The sequence below is a fragment of the Carettochelys insculpta genome, chromosome 7 (genome assembly GCF_033958435.1).
Source record: "Carettochelys insculpta isolate YL-2023 chromosome 7, ASM3395843v1, whole genome shotgun sequence".
Classification (NCBI taxonomy): domain Eukaryota; kingdom Metazoa; phylum Chordata; order Testudines; family Carettochelyidae; genus Carettochelys; species Carettochelys insculpta.
The window spans coordinates 52,216,719-52,231,107 of NC_134143.1; the positions used below are offsets into that span (position 1 = coordinate 52,216,719).

At 39.3% G+C, this 14,389-nt stretch overlaps 1 protein-coding gene across 2 annotated transcripts in view; it reads left to right on the forward strand.

The window, feature by feature from the left end:
* Positions 1–14,389, forward strand: part of C7H10orf90 (chromosome 7 C10orf90 homolog) — a 221,692-nt gene that overhangs the window by 150,550 nt on the left and 56,753 nt on the right. Inside the window, exons 2-4 of one of the 2 annotated variants that reach the window (XM_075000468.1) lie at positions 970–1,064; positions 6,627–6,717; positions 8,185–9,283. In XM_075000468.1, coding sequence (XP_074856569.1) covers positions 8,212–9,283 — 1,072 coding nt within the window. In that variant the 5' untranslated portion in view covers positions 970–1,064; positions 6,627–6,717; positions 8,185–8,211. The remainder of the gene's footprint in view (positions 1–969; positions 1,065–6,626; positions 6,718–8,184; positions 9,284–14,389) is intronic. The other variant, XM_075000467.1, reaches the window with a different exon arrangement.

The window sequence follows — 14,389 nt, forward strand, 5'->3', positions numbered from 1 at the left end:
TTCTTTACGACCTCTCTGACTAACTCCTCCCTGTTGTGTTTGGATATTTTCCATATCTGGCACAGTCTGTCAGCAGGAGAGGACTTAAGGTCCCATCTCTAACACAGAATGGCTACGTCTACACTAGCCCCAAACTTCGAAATGGGCACGCAAATGGCCATTTTGAAGTTTACTAATGAAGCACTGAAATCAGCTCATGGGAATAAGGGGACTTCAAAGTAGGCGGGGTCCTTTTGAAAAGGAGCCCCGTCAGGACGAGCCGTGCGGTGGCGAGCCGCGTCAATTTCGAAGTGCTGCGGCCGCCTGCATGCTAATGAAGCACTGAATATGCATTTCAGCGCTTCATTAGTAAACTTCGAAATGGCCATTTGCGTGGCCATTTTGAAGTTTGTGGCTAGTGTAGACACGGCCAATGTAACAAAAGGCAGGTTGTTAAATTCCAGCCTAACATTGGAACATTTCACTTAAAAGCACCTTTTGCAACGTAAGCCTCAGCTTTCCCATTGAGTCATGCAAGGCACACACATCTCTGCAGGCAGTGTAAACATGGCAAGAGTGGGGGGAAGGGTGTGCATTGATGCAAAAGAAAATACGGTCATGGCAGTTTTTGGTGACAAAACTTGGTAATGTGGATATAGCCTTAGACTCTGTAGGCTGCAAAAGATGGTCAGCTTCGCAATGCCTGTAATCCCACTAGAGGTAAATGGGAGGTCTTACATTGACTTCAGCGTGCTTTTGGTCAGACCTCAGTACAGTGAGACTGTACTGGAATCAGTCCTGGGAACAGCCTGACAGTGCAGTGTAAAGTTCAGCCACTGGAAATGAAGATGCTGTCTCTCAGATAATTGGATCCCAAACCATTAAGAATCCGTTTATGTCAGTGGTATCATTTTGTACTCTATTTTATACCCCCGTCTTAGCTATGCCATCACGTACTTGACAGTAATATTTCTATCTTCCGCCTTCTAGGAATCAGAGGAAAACAGTGTGGTGCTAACCATCCAAAAGAATTGAAAAGCCTTCAGTACAATAACGCTGTGGTGAGAGAATCCTACTCCATTAAGGTAAACAGAACAAAAAAAACCAAAACCCTACAGCTGGACTGTCATAGTAGTCAGGTTTAAAAATGATCATCCCATCTCCATATAGTGTGTTTACAGCTGGTTTTGGCTCACTCACACTCAACTTAGGCAGCAGAAAAGCTAAATAAAGTGATGGCTAAGGGGTCATGAGTCTGTTTGCAGTAGCTGTAATTCACCTTACTGAATATATTCTTGTTGAAGATTCTTGAGAAGCACCCCGGGGCAGATGCAACCAGCGATAGAAATTAGCTAAGCAGTGTGTGTGATACTCTTATCTGATCCCTGGGAAGTAAAGCCTTGGCTTTGCAATTCGCCAGAATGATCTTTCCTTTTGCACTAAGACTAAGGCTGCATTTTCGCTATGAGATAAAATCGATTTTAAATCATTTAGCCTGATTTTTCCAAGTGCCTGTCCTCACTGTAAATTCCATTAGCTCAATTTATGGACCACTAAAATTGACATGATATCGAAATCCTAAAATCGTAGTAACCTGATTGGTGTAGTGTTCAATTTTAATTTAAAATTCTGAGTGAAGATTAGTGAGGATGCAGCATGTCTTTAAATCAAATTCATTAGCCTCCACAAATGTCCCATATATGCCCCACAGTTCTCCGCTCTGGCCTCTTCCATCTCCATTACTCTAAGGTGCGGAGGAATTAGGTAACAGGAAGACTGTTACAGTTTGGCACCTGCAAGCCTGTGGCTATAGGGTCTTGAGAGGCTGAAAAATGTTCTTTCTTTTTCTTTGCTAATAGTGCAGCTGTGGGGTCTGTGGTTCTGTGTATACCCCTGCTTGCTGCCTTTTTTTTTGTGCTGCCTGGCACCAGCCGTTGCCCCTTGCCCCCATAGCATGTGTCAGCTGGGTGCGCTTGTCTGGTAGCATGAGAAACTTCTTTTCAGCCATATACAAGTTGTCCTGACCCCCACATCCCTTTCCTTCCCTCCCCTGGTGGTGCTGCATAGTCTGGATCATTCCTGCACCCAGCTGCATCACATGGCTTGACCCCAAACCAATAAAAGGACATGTGGTGCAAGGTTCCAGGCAGCTTGCACATGGTGAGAGTCACGATTTTCCAAGCTGTAGCTGGGATCTTTTAACTGCCCCAAGCCATACATGTTTTAATGAAGGCAATGTATTAGCTATACAATTACCACAGTTGTTGAAGTAAGGCTTGCAGTGGGGAGTATTCTTGTCTGTAGGGTCTTCTTTTCCAGGTCCAAACCTGGCTGTAGTCTGGGGTCTTTTAGCCTGATGAATCCTTTGAGTTTCAGTTTAGCAACTGTGTCTACTTAGATATAAGGGTCTTCTTTGGTAGGAGGCCTAAATCCAGATATAAGTTCCCGAAAGGGTCTCCGTGGCTGGTCAAGATTTTAAGGGCTGTCAAAAGTCTACTGTTTTTTAGCTGCCACAAGCCATTACTGATGATTCATTCGAGTTTCAGTGTAGCAACCGTGTCTACTTGTACATAAGGGTCATCTTTTGCAGGGGGCCTAAATCCAGATTCGAGTTCCTGAAAGGGCCTCCTTGGGCCGTCATGATTTTTGTGGATGTCAGAAGTGTCTTTTAGCTGCCCTGGGCCATTACTGATAATTCATTGGAGTTTCAATGTAGCACCCATGTCTACTTAGAGTCCTCTTTCCCAGGAGGCCTAAATCAATATCCAAGCCCAAAGTAAAGCCTAGGCCTACTGTCTCAGTGTAGCAACTGTGTCTTCTTAAACATACTTAACATGGCAGGGGAAAGAGGGGAGTGAAATGTGGGAAGATGGCATCATGTACCCACATCTACTTGTGGGTCCAGAATTCAATGGGGCTTAGGGAACTGTGGGACAGGTTCCCACAATACACAGCTGAAGCACTCAATTTAAGCTCGATTTAATCTATTTGTGTGTGGCAGCAGTAAGTCGATTTTGTGGGAAGATGAGGATGCTCTAAATCAAATGGATAAAACCCAGCCTTAAGAAATCGATTTTATCTCGTATTGTAGATGCAGCCTAAGAAACTTGCAAACTCCCAAAAGAACGTTGGGTTAGCTCAGAGTGATGCATTATCTTCTCAAAACATTGGGAGGAGACATTATTTGCAATTCATTTTTTTTATAATTTAATAATTCAAAATACAGCTAAATGAACTGAAACTAATCAGATGCATTTCTGACTTGCATTTGGACCATTACATGTGATTTCCATATGTTTTGTACTAAACAAAAGAAATTAAGTAATTCTCATGTTAATTGCTGGAGCACATGAGCAACATACAAAATAATGCATTTTGAGGCATGTTTATCCTCACTGATCTATAAAAATTGAAGGGAGATTGAGAAGATTGGAAGCTAAGGAAGGGGCTTAAAAATTCAGGTTGAAGTAAATATAACACAATACAATATATGAAAAAAATATTACTCAAGCCCTGATAAAAATTAGGGAAAGGAAAAAAATACATTCCCTTGGGCAGGAAAGGTACTGGAGTGCCAGAATCACAAACAGTCAGTTTAGAAGATAGGGAGAATTCCTGAATTTGCTCAGCTGTTTATGTCCCAAAAATCTGTCTTCCTTAAACTTTATTCTGAGGATCATTTAAAAGACAGCATTCTATTCTCTTTTCCTGTTATGGCAATAAGACATCAGATAGGGCAATAGTTTGACCTTGGAGTTACCACTCTTGGCCTCCCATCTTATGCCACGGACAGCAGGTTGGTGTTCTGGTATGAGGCTCTGGAGGTGACCAAGAAGAGACCCGTAAGTGCTGCTGAAGTAGAAATACATAATAATGTCAAGCGCAAGGGTTGAAAAGAGCAAAGGAAGAGAGAAAAGGGATCTGTGAAGATACAGGGAAATTTTAGTAGGGGTAGTAAAGCAAGTACAACTTGGCTCCAGGGTCAGAAATAATAAACAAATTTCTGAGGTGAAAATACTTCCTTGCATGGAATAGATTGCTGTCAGCTTTCAGGCAGAATATTAAACCCCAGGAGAACATTTTATTCCTCTTGAGCTATATTTTACAGCTGTTGCTGTCCAAATTAGTCAATATTTGTATTATATGATTTGTTTTATTATTAAAGGCTTGGGTGCTCAGATACCATTGTAAAAGGTGCAATATAAGAATCATCAGGAAAAAAAAAAGCATTGAATATCACCTAAACTTTTGCAAAGCATAGAGTCCTTCTAACACAAATAAAACATTCTTCCGTCTTTCATTATCACATTTATATTAATAGTCTCCTCATCTACTTGTTAATTAACAGGGAATTTTATGGGAATTAAGAATTTGGGGAGACTCACCAATCTGACTTAAAATTTAAAGATTAAGGTTCTCACCTTTCCCTGGTTAAATTTTATAGTCTGAGACAGTCTGTGCCTCAAGTTACAGGTGAGTTATTGGGAATCCTAGTGATTACATAGATAACACTTTTAGCAGCACTTATGGTTTGTTTGTTTTAGCAACATGGTGTATCAAAGCAGCATTTAACAGATACAAATTGAAAGATGTCAAATACAATTAATATCTGGTTACAGACAGAGCTTTTACTAACAATGTTATAACAGCTAGTACAAGTTACTTAAGTAACTGCACTTATGGTCTAAACTTATGCTTACAAGCAGGGTACAATACTCACTGACTCCTCTGAACTGCCAAAAGCTGAGGCCTACTCCCTTGGACTGCTGAGGAAGGTGTTATTGCAGCGGGTAGAATATAAAGTCAAGGAATAGAAAAACAAAGGCTGTTCTAAGAATAGCAGTAGCAAAAGGTAACAGAGATAGTAGAGATAATATAGAGAGAGAGTGGCGCCCTGACAAGGCGACAGGCAGGCCTCAGGTACAAATTTTGTACTGCATGCTCTGCCACCTGCAGCAAGGGGTTCTTATACCCGTTTTACTCATAGTGCTTAAATACTGATGCTAAATTAAGCTCCAATTCCTTGGAATGCCTGAAAATACCCCAAGTTTCTTGGTGACCTTAACTTGGGTTTGTCTCTTCTGCCCGCACCCTGTGTATCAGTCTTTCTGGGCAATTTCTAGTAAAGGTCAGGCCATTCTGTGACCTTTACTTGAATTAGAGGAAGACTATCACACCTTTCCAGTCAGAAGTAGGTGGGGGAAGCTTGAGCACTGGCTGATAGTGGAAAGTGATGCAAATAGCAAAGATTGACAGAAAGAACTCAACATTACTAGTTTGACCTTAACTCTTGCTATAAACAGAAGAAAAGAAAAATTCTGAAAAACTCCCTCATGCCATGTCTTACCAGCAGGCTACTTGTATTACTGCTGAGAGAAAAGATGGGCCCAGGGGAGGCCTATTATACTATAATGGCTTCTTGACATGTGGATATATAAAAGCAAAGCCTTAACCAATTACCAAAATCAGACTACAATTAAGCTAACAAAGGCTACATACCTAACAAATTCCAAAGCTTTGCATAATTAACTGGAATCCAACCCATTCTATACATGCTGTTACTTTCAGCTTGGTGATGGTGGCAGGGTGGGGATGATGACCTTTATAAGAAGATGAACAAGCCACACTTCTCCTATCTGCTGAGGGAAAATAACCTCAGCAGAGACTTTAAGAAGGCTAGAAAATTCTGCCATCATTCCTTCCCTATTTATGATTTACCAGAAAATTGTGACATTATATGTATGTAATGCATGGGTCAGCAGCTCCAGGCATGGGTGCAAAAAGTGGCATGTGTCTTGATTTTCATTGGCATGTGAGGCAGGAACTCAGCCCCACCCCGCCTCCCTTGCAACCAGGGGCTTGCTTAAAGCCATGTTGCCTGTGGATTCACAAAAGACCGGCTAATGCTATCCACAACCACCTAAACAGTAAAGATCTGCATCTTTATTTATTAATGAAGCTGTTGTAAGTAAGACTATTAGTGAGTTTAAAAAGTATCACTTGCACTCAAACTGTACACAGAGTTCAAAAGGTCAAATTCCAGCATTTCACCTTGGAAAGGTTGCTGACCCCAGGTGTAACATGTCGTCTGATGCCTGGTACAATTACACATATGCAGGGATGGTTCTCACAAACATAGATAAATTAGAGTAGCATTTTGTGACTATGAAGTCAAACTACATGCATGTTTTGTTTTGTTTTTTAACATAACTAAAATGTGAATCAAATGACTGTACATCCTGTACTTTACTTGAAACATTCATAACTGTGGTTATCTTATTTGAACGTTTGGGTGTGTATATCTGAATATATATTTATCTATGTGCACATGTACATCCTGAGTACTCTGGAGTTCAATTCAAATAATAGCCATATATCTCTGAATGTACAACTACAATAGAGCCTCAGAGTTATGGACACCTCAGGAATGCAGCTTGTTCATAACTGAAATTTTCATAAATCTGAACAAAATGTTGTGGTTGTTTGAAAAGCTTAAAAGTGAACACTGACTTAATACAGCTTTGAAACTTTACTATACAGAAAAAATGCTACTTTAACCATCTTAATTTAAATGAAACAAGCACAGAAAAAAATTTATGTCAAACTTTGTCACATCTTTTTTCCTTAAACTTTCTTCTTTTTTTCAGTAGTTTACCTTTAACACAGCTCGGTGCTCAATTTGCCGTTATATTTTGCTTTGGCTTCTGCCTGACTGCATGTCTCTGGCATCCAAATGAGGTGTGTGGTTAACAGGTTCGCTCATAAAATTCTGTTGTTTTTGACTGTGGGGTTCTATTGTATTCCAGTATTCACTTTTGGGAGATGACTGACCGAGGGGGTTGGGTAATGGGCTGATGAGTCTTTGGCTTAATGATCACAGGACTGAGTCTAGCCATGTTCATAATTTCAGTGTTTTGGACCAGTTGGCTGATGCCATACCTGAAATGGATTACTACCGCTATGTAGTTCCTGGTAGACATTTGTTTGCATCACATAACCAACCACCTCAATTTGCTGCCTAGGCAGCAAGCACTGCAGAAGAATTAAAGGTAGAAGGGATATAAAGAAATCTTAATTGTCCCAAAAATTGTCCCTTAAGAACAGGATTGAGGCGCATTGGTGAAACTGTTGCAGAGAAGTTTGGATGCTGACTGACTGTTCTATATCACCTTCAGTTGAATTTCTAGGGCAAACAACCTGAATAACTTTACAAACAATAAAATATCTCCCATAAGCCACCACAATAAAAAAATGCATCATTCAGATAACAATCATCATCATCTCAATTGTGCAAAATTTACTTTGTGACTCAGTGGGAACTTTGAGAGAGGACGGAGAATTCTCAGACGGTAGGGCCACATTTGCTGCTGGTTTAAACTGATGCAGCTAACATTGACCTCAGAGGAGATATAACCACTTACAGCAGCAGAGAATTTGGGTCATATATGCTTCATGAAATAAGCATTATGTAACTAAGTATCTTGATGATAATTTTAAGTAGAGTTAAACTTCATGCTTGCACTTGTCTGATAAATTCTAATAATAGCACACTCTTTGTCACATCTAAGAACATTGGGTACATTATGTTAAGATAGATGGTTATAAAAATGAGTCTGGACTGCTGTCAATTAATTTGGACATATGCCTTGTCACCGTGTTATTTTTTGCATCCAGCAAATTTTAAGCTGGTGAATTAAATCATACCCAAAGCACCTACAGGAATTTTGTGACCCTCTTTTGTGGGAGCAAGCATACAGAAATTTTCCCCACAGTTTTTGTGCAATAGCATGGACCCAACTTCCCCATAAACACTCCAATTGCAATCACAGTACACCTACATTGTTCATTTTGTACAAGCAGTCAGTGCTGTAAGCCCTTTTAATATTTCAGGAGATCAGCATGAGAAAGCAGGTTATAATCTGAAATTGACAATCATACATATTGTTAGACAAACATAGGACCAATACTCCAAATCAGTTAATCATTTCAATTAATGGTTTTAGGTTGGATTTGATTTTTGCTGAACTCTTCTAGACAATTGTGAATTGATTTTGGGAACATGTCTTTGAAATGACAGGAAGCAAACTGGTACAAAAATAAAGTTAACAAGAAAACTTCAGCAACGCTATTACAGACTCCAAAGGAGAAATAGTTACATGTATCACAATATAATATCTTAATAATTTGGATCTTTTTCATTTGCAGGTGGCTGCAGCATCACAAAACACAAAAATGATTTCATCCGTAGTCATTTCACAGTTGATTGATGAGAATAAATCAAAAGAAAATGGGTCCGCATTGCCGTTGCAGTCTGTGATCACTCAGCCTAAGGCTTATCATATGAAGCAATCTCTGGCTAATCATAGTTCAGTCGACATTAATAGAGCATTCACGTTACTTCCCAGCAGATTAGGAATTCATGCATCTTTCAATGACAACATATCTAGAACAAACTCTCATAAAAAAGGATTTGCATCCATAACCATTACTGCTCGACGGGTTGTTCCACCTTTTAACAACCCAGTGCAGGTAGCTATTACTGATTCTCTGTGTTTGAAATGCAGGGGAGGTGAGGTACTAAGGAACTTGACCGCTACTTCAAACAATGCAAGACAAGCTCAGCACAGCAAACCTTTGCATAATCAAGAATCTATTATAAACCGATATACTCCCAGATTGAAGGTTTCTGATTCTTATTCACAACTATGTCAAGGGCATGGAGAATGGATTTTTAACACTGAAAACAAAGAAAACAGATTGTTTCCTGCAGGCAGCAATCACAGGAAAAAAGCACCTGTTTCTTTCACTTCCTCTGTTCACTTCAGAATTTCTCAGCAGTGCCCAAATACAATCTATTACTTCGACAAGTCACTTTCTGTGTGTATTGACCAACCTCAGAAAAACAGCCCAAAAATTCATAGATCAATATTGTCCTTCAATATAAATTGCAGTTCACCCACATTAACACCAGATGGAGCAGATGGCATAGCTAATGAAGAGTCAATAGCTGAGATACTTAAAACAAAGCTCCCAGAAGAAAACAAGACTCCACTCAGAGCAAATTCAAATGCAGATTTAAAAGAAAGTAATGCAGATAAAAAACAGATGGTACAGAAGGACTATATGAGTACTGCATGCCTTTGCAAAGGTACATCTCCCTCTGAATGTCCAGCATGTGTGGATACACTCAAAGGAACTCCTAATTTAATTGTCACAAAGCAGAAAGAAGATAATTCTGATAAACAGTGTATTGGCGATGACTTTAAATTGTCCATTCAAATTCCTAAGTGGAGTTATGTGACAGGTGAGTAATTTGCATAAATTGATGAGTCTGTTTCATAGATTCAGATTGAAAAGGACCCATCATAACGTTATTATGCAAGCAGATAATAAAAATCTTTGCTTCTGCAAAAGTAAATCCATGATGAGTCTGAGCATAAATTAGACATTTTCATTTCTAGAACTGATGTGGATATATTGTTGAATATACAAGTGATAGATGTCACCTGCCACAATATAGGGTAAAGTCGAAATGGCACCCATGTTTTCAGCATATACCTCTATCTGTAAGAATTTGTAACTCTGATATAAATATCTGTTCCACACATCATGATAGCTCTTAGTCCAAAAGAGAATTTCATTGAATTGTGTAAAATAAGAAATAAATGGATTCAGAAGGGTTTGTGCTCCTTCTGATTAAAATAAGATAGAACCAATCTTTAATTTAAGAAAATAAGACCAGTCTTCTGGCAACTCAGATAGATGGCAATTTCCCGTGTGTAAAGACTGAAGCTTCATCTCCAGCAATGTTTTGCCAGGCTTCAAAATATGTCTTCCAAATATCTCAAAAGCATTTGACAAATATAACATTTAATCCTCACAGCAGCTCTGTGAGCCAGGTGGGAAATAAATGCTGAGTGGGTTGCTTTGGTCACCTCTGAAGCGTAGCCTTCAATGGCATGGAATGTGGCAGCTGTTTTACAGTGCACAAGCACTTTGAATGGTGACAAGTATCAGAGGGGTCGCCGTGTTAGTCTGTATCCACAAAAACAACGAGAAGTCCTGTGGCCCCTTATTGACTAAGATTACAGACAAAGCAGGTCTTTGCCCCTGAAAGCTTATGCTCCAAAATATCTGTTAGTCTATAAGGTGCTGCAGGACTTCTCATTGTTAGAGCACAAGCAATCACTGTGGCTCAATTGAGGGCAAGAAAAATATTGCCCATGCAGCGAAAGAATGCAAATAGGCAAAATATATGCAGATGAATTGGGTTTTGGCAAAGTCACCAAAAATAGTACCTTTTCTTCTGTGAAAAGTACCATGGGATGCAGTAGTGAGCATAGGAGGGCTGAACCCTGGATTACATCCCCTCTGAAGTGCTTTGCCTTTGATCATTGTATGAATATTAATTAATTAAATTTAACAATGACCATTTGTGCCTGAGTTTTGTTTGCATTTTATGGATTGGGGGGGCGGGGGGAGATGAGAAACAAAAGGGCATTTGTTGAAAGTCATGCACTGATTCAGTGGCAGAACAAGTCATAGAATTCTGATAGACGTGTTTCTTCATACTCTGTTGTGGCCACTAGACTCAGTATGTTGTCGTGTCAGAAATGTTTTAGTAATCACTATATTATTGTTATTAATATTAATCATTATTTTTATTTATTTATTATGATAAAATGATTCAATAGCAGGTATTCTATTCAGAAAAGTTGCTGCTGCAGGGCAAGCTATCAATGGGGACATTCAGCAGGATGGAGCAGTGAAGCCACTATTTTCAAAACAGGGGACCAGCTTTGGTTTCTAAATCCATATTTAGACACTTAAAGTTTTGCAAAGGGACTAAGTTCCCAATGATGGAGTGTTTAACACAGTTTGAATTTGAATACTTATTACAGTAGACGCACACCTCTTGCCATTCGAAGTCAAAAGGGAAACGACAAACCATGGTAAGGAGGAGAAGGGAAATGGGGAGGGGCAAGAACAGAAAGGGAGTGGCATTTTTCTCACCAGGGCTCTCGATTTAATCCTTTCACTTCTCTGCTCAGCCATACTGCCTGTACGCCTGTGGCATCTGCAGTCGTACTTTGAAGAACAAATGTTGTGTTGGTATTTTGAGAGGCAAGTGCTATGCATGCAGAGCTCTGCTGCACATTGTTGAGATGCTGCATGAGGTTTATCATACAGGCGGTTATCTAGAATACTCTGAGACTTCTTGGGATCAAGAGAAACAGTGGTTTCCATTTAAAAAGTCAGAATTAGCTAGAAGTTATTAGAAAATGATGTGTGAGGTTACCACAATCTATCTGCCTATGCTTTAAGAGGAAATAATTGTAGTAGCCATATGGGAAGTGGTGTCTTTTTAAATGGTTTACACTATTTGTACACATGACAAAGTAATACACATATGATTATGTTTCTGTATAGTAGATAACAAGGTGTTTTGTCACCTTATTACAACTTTCCTATGTGAGTGTTGTAAATACAACTGATGTGACTCCAGTGGGCATGGTCTTTCTTGTTAGGATCCAAAAATTAATGAGCACTCAAATAGTTATCAGCTTTTAACTCTAACAAACCTTAGGAAACCTAATAAAATTCATGAGTCACGTAGACTGCTCATTAAAATGGAAGGTGATTGGTTTGATTTTTGTCACCTGTGAGAAACTGAAAAACTGTGCTTTGTTGAGTTCATGATGAAAAGATGGAAAAGATGCATTAGGTTGACTAGTCCATTTCACCACAAGTGCAGTATATTCCTGAGTTTATCTAGGCTTTTGTCTGGACTAGTTTTAAATATCTCAAGTGATGAAGCCATACAGGGACTATTACCTTCCTGCTTCATGATGTGACATCTCTGTGCATGCAGCCAACATAGAGAGCCTTTTTTGGCGCAATATCACATTGTAAGTAAAACTAACCAAGTATCTACTGTTACCTTTAAATATTTTAACCATTATTGCTTTCTAAGTGTCTTTCCCCCAAAATGGATTTACCCATGTTGGAATCTGGGTATTGCTAAGTAAGTCTCCTTCAGTCAAACTGTGTTTCATCGCAGGCTTCAGTGGGAGTTAAAGCTGTGCAAGGATTGCACGATCATACCATTCAGAAAACAGCCCATGACACCAGTGAATTGCTACATTAGTTGGTTTGTCAGCTGAGTTCCCAGTAACTTAAAAAGTTTGAACTTATGTCAGTTTGGAGCACCAAATAGTTAGCCAACAGCTTCCTGGGGAATGCAGGAAGGGATTACGTGGATAATATCCCCACCACAATAAGGAAAGAGAATGGGTGAACTTTTTCTTTTCATTCTAACTGATGGAGTATTACAACACATTTAGTTTTCCTGAGAACATAAGAATAGCCATGCTGGGTCAGACCTAGTTCCAAACCTCAAATGATTTTTGTTGCCCCTTCCAGTGCCAAGATATCTTGTTTGCGATGAGGCAACTCCAGATGTGGGCATACCATAGATTTATACATCAGTAATAAGATATTCTCTGTCTTATTCTCTATCCCTTTTTTATGTGACCTTAGTAGGGATATCAGTCAAGCAATAGATACCAACCCTTAACCCCTTCCATAGACCAGTCATTCTGAAAACATCCAATTCAGGGGATTAATTTTTTTATGTTAATGTGGGCCTCATTTGAATAAAATGTCTGGTGGGCCTCTTCCCATTTGTGATCACACGTCACAGTCACTTGTTCACCTACAACTGTTGCTTATATACTAAAAAATTAGAAAATTATTTGATATCTGCTTAGCTGCCTTTTAATGCAATTTGGCAGCCGTAAATCAGGAGAAAAGCCAGTATCATATCACCAGATGGGACACCTTGAACCACCAATAGTCATGATTGGGCAATAGTTTGGATTGGGCAAGTGAACTGTGCATCAGGAACTTCTGTTTTGTGGAAAGACAAGGTATTTTCCTTTTCCAGATGCAGTTGGCCTGATCCTCTGTCGTTCCATGCCTTATATATTAAAATTTACCCCCCCATGCAAAATGCACAAAGAGGGGGGTGAATTATTGACATCCTGAAGTGGTATCAAATTATGCTCACTTTGCAGTGGCACAGGTTACTATAGAAGGTACAGGGCAACAAAAAGGATCTAGCCCAGTAGTTACACAACTTCATCTCATTCAGTGTTTTACATTTAAATGTTATTGTCAAGCTTCCTGACAGCAAGCTGTGCGTGTTGCAAATAGAGTTTGACTTGTGTTCCAGCAGCTGAGTTTAATAGTGGATGGCATCTAAAGAACTGTCAGCTAGCAATAGGCCTTTTTGATTTTGATGCAAATGTGAAATGACTGATCTCAAGTGATTGAAACATTTTTGTGTATCATACTATGCATGTATTTTTTCTATACCATATTTTGGGGCTGAAAATCTGGAATGTTTATATATGCAAATTCTCCCTGGTAAACTAACACTCATTATCAGCTAGTACACAAAGTCACGGTTTTGACATTAGAAAGCCCTGTTTTTTTCTGTGCTTTTACCTCACTTAATAATGTATTTTAATTAATGGCACTGTAGAACTTAAATAAATGCAAATAAATGACGTGTAAAGGGGCTTAGTCACTCCTGTAGCTGCAGCTCGTGTACCTATCAAAGCTGTACTGTAAGTGCCTAAAATCCAAGTGTTACCTGTAAAAACAAGCTAGAACAACAGAGGTGGGATTTCTGAAGCCTCCTAAAGGCCTTTAGGTACCTAATTCATATTAATTTTTGAAAAGAATTGGACATCTGAATCTCTTAGGCAGCTTTCAAAATCTCAGCCTGAATATGCATTTAATACTAAATAGGCATCTTAATAAAATTGGTAGAAGCCATCCTCATGCCTGTGCTACAACAGAGACTAAGTAAGCCTTACTCATGCTAGATACACATCTCAGGTTCCTGATGATGTCACAAACCCTGTCACTTTCATTCTCAAGGTGACCAAGTTGATTTCAGGACCCTTTGAGGTCATAATATGTGACCTTAGCAATTAAATATTTGCCAGTCTGAGTCTGATCATAATGTTTAATGAGCTGTTGTCTTAACCTGTATATGTTGACTTAAACTTTCATTACAAGCTGTGTGGTGTCATGTAGCTTATCTGATGTCTCTTAAATACGAGGTAAGTTTTAAAAATACTGTCTTTTTATTTCAGTTCAAAACAGGAATATGAAAATCTCTTAAAGTCATAATTTCATTCTCTGGCTTACTTAGTGTGTGTCTGTCTCTAATTGTGATGCTTCCTGGGTTTACACAAAGTTGTAAGGTATCTCACTACCACATGCCCTTAATATGAGGGAGCCTTGTCTATGCCTGCCAGGTGTCAGCTCCCTAACTGCCACAAGCAACACAACCATTTCCCTCTCAGCCCATGTGGGCTTTGTTGTCCCTCTTGCAGGA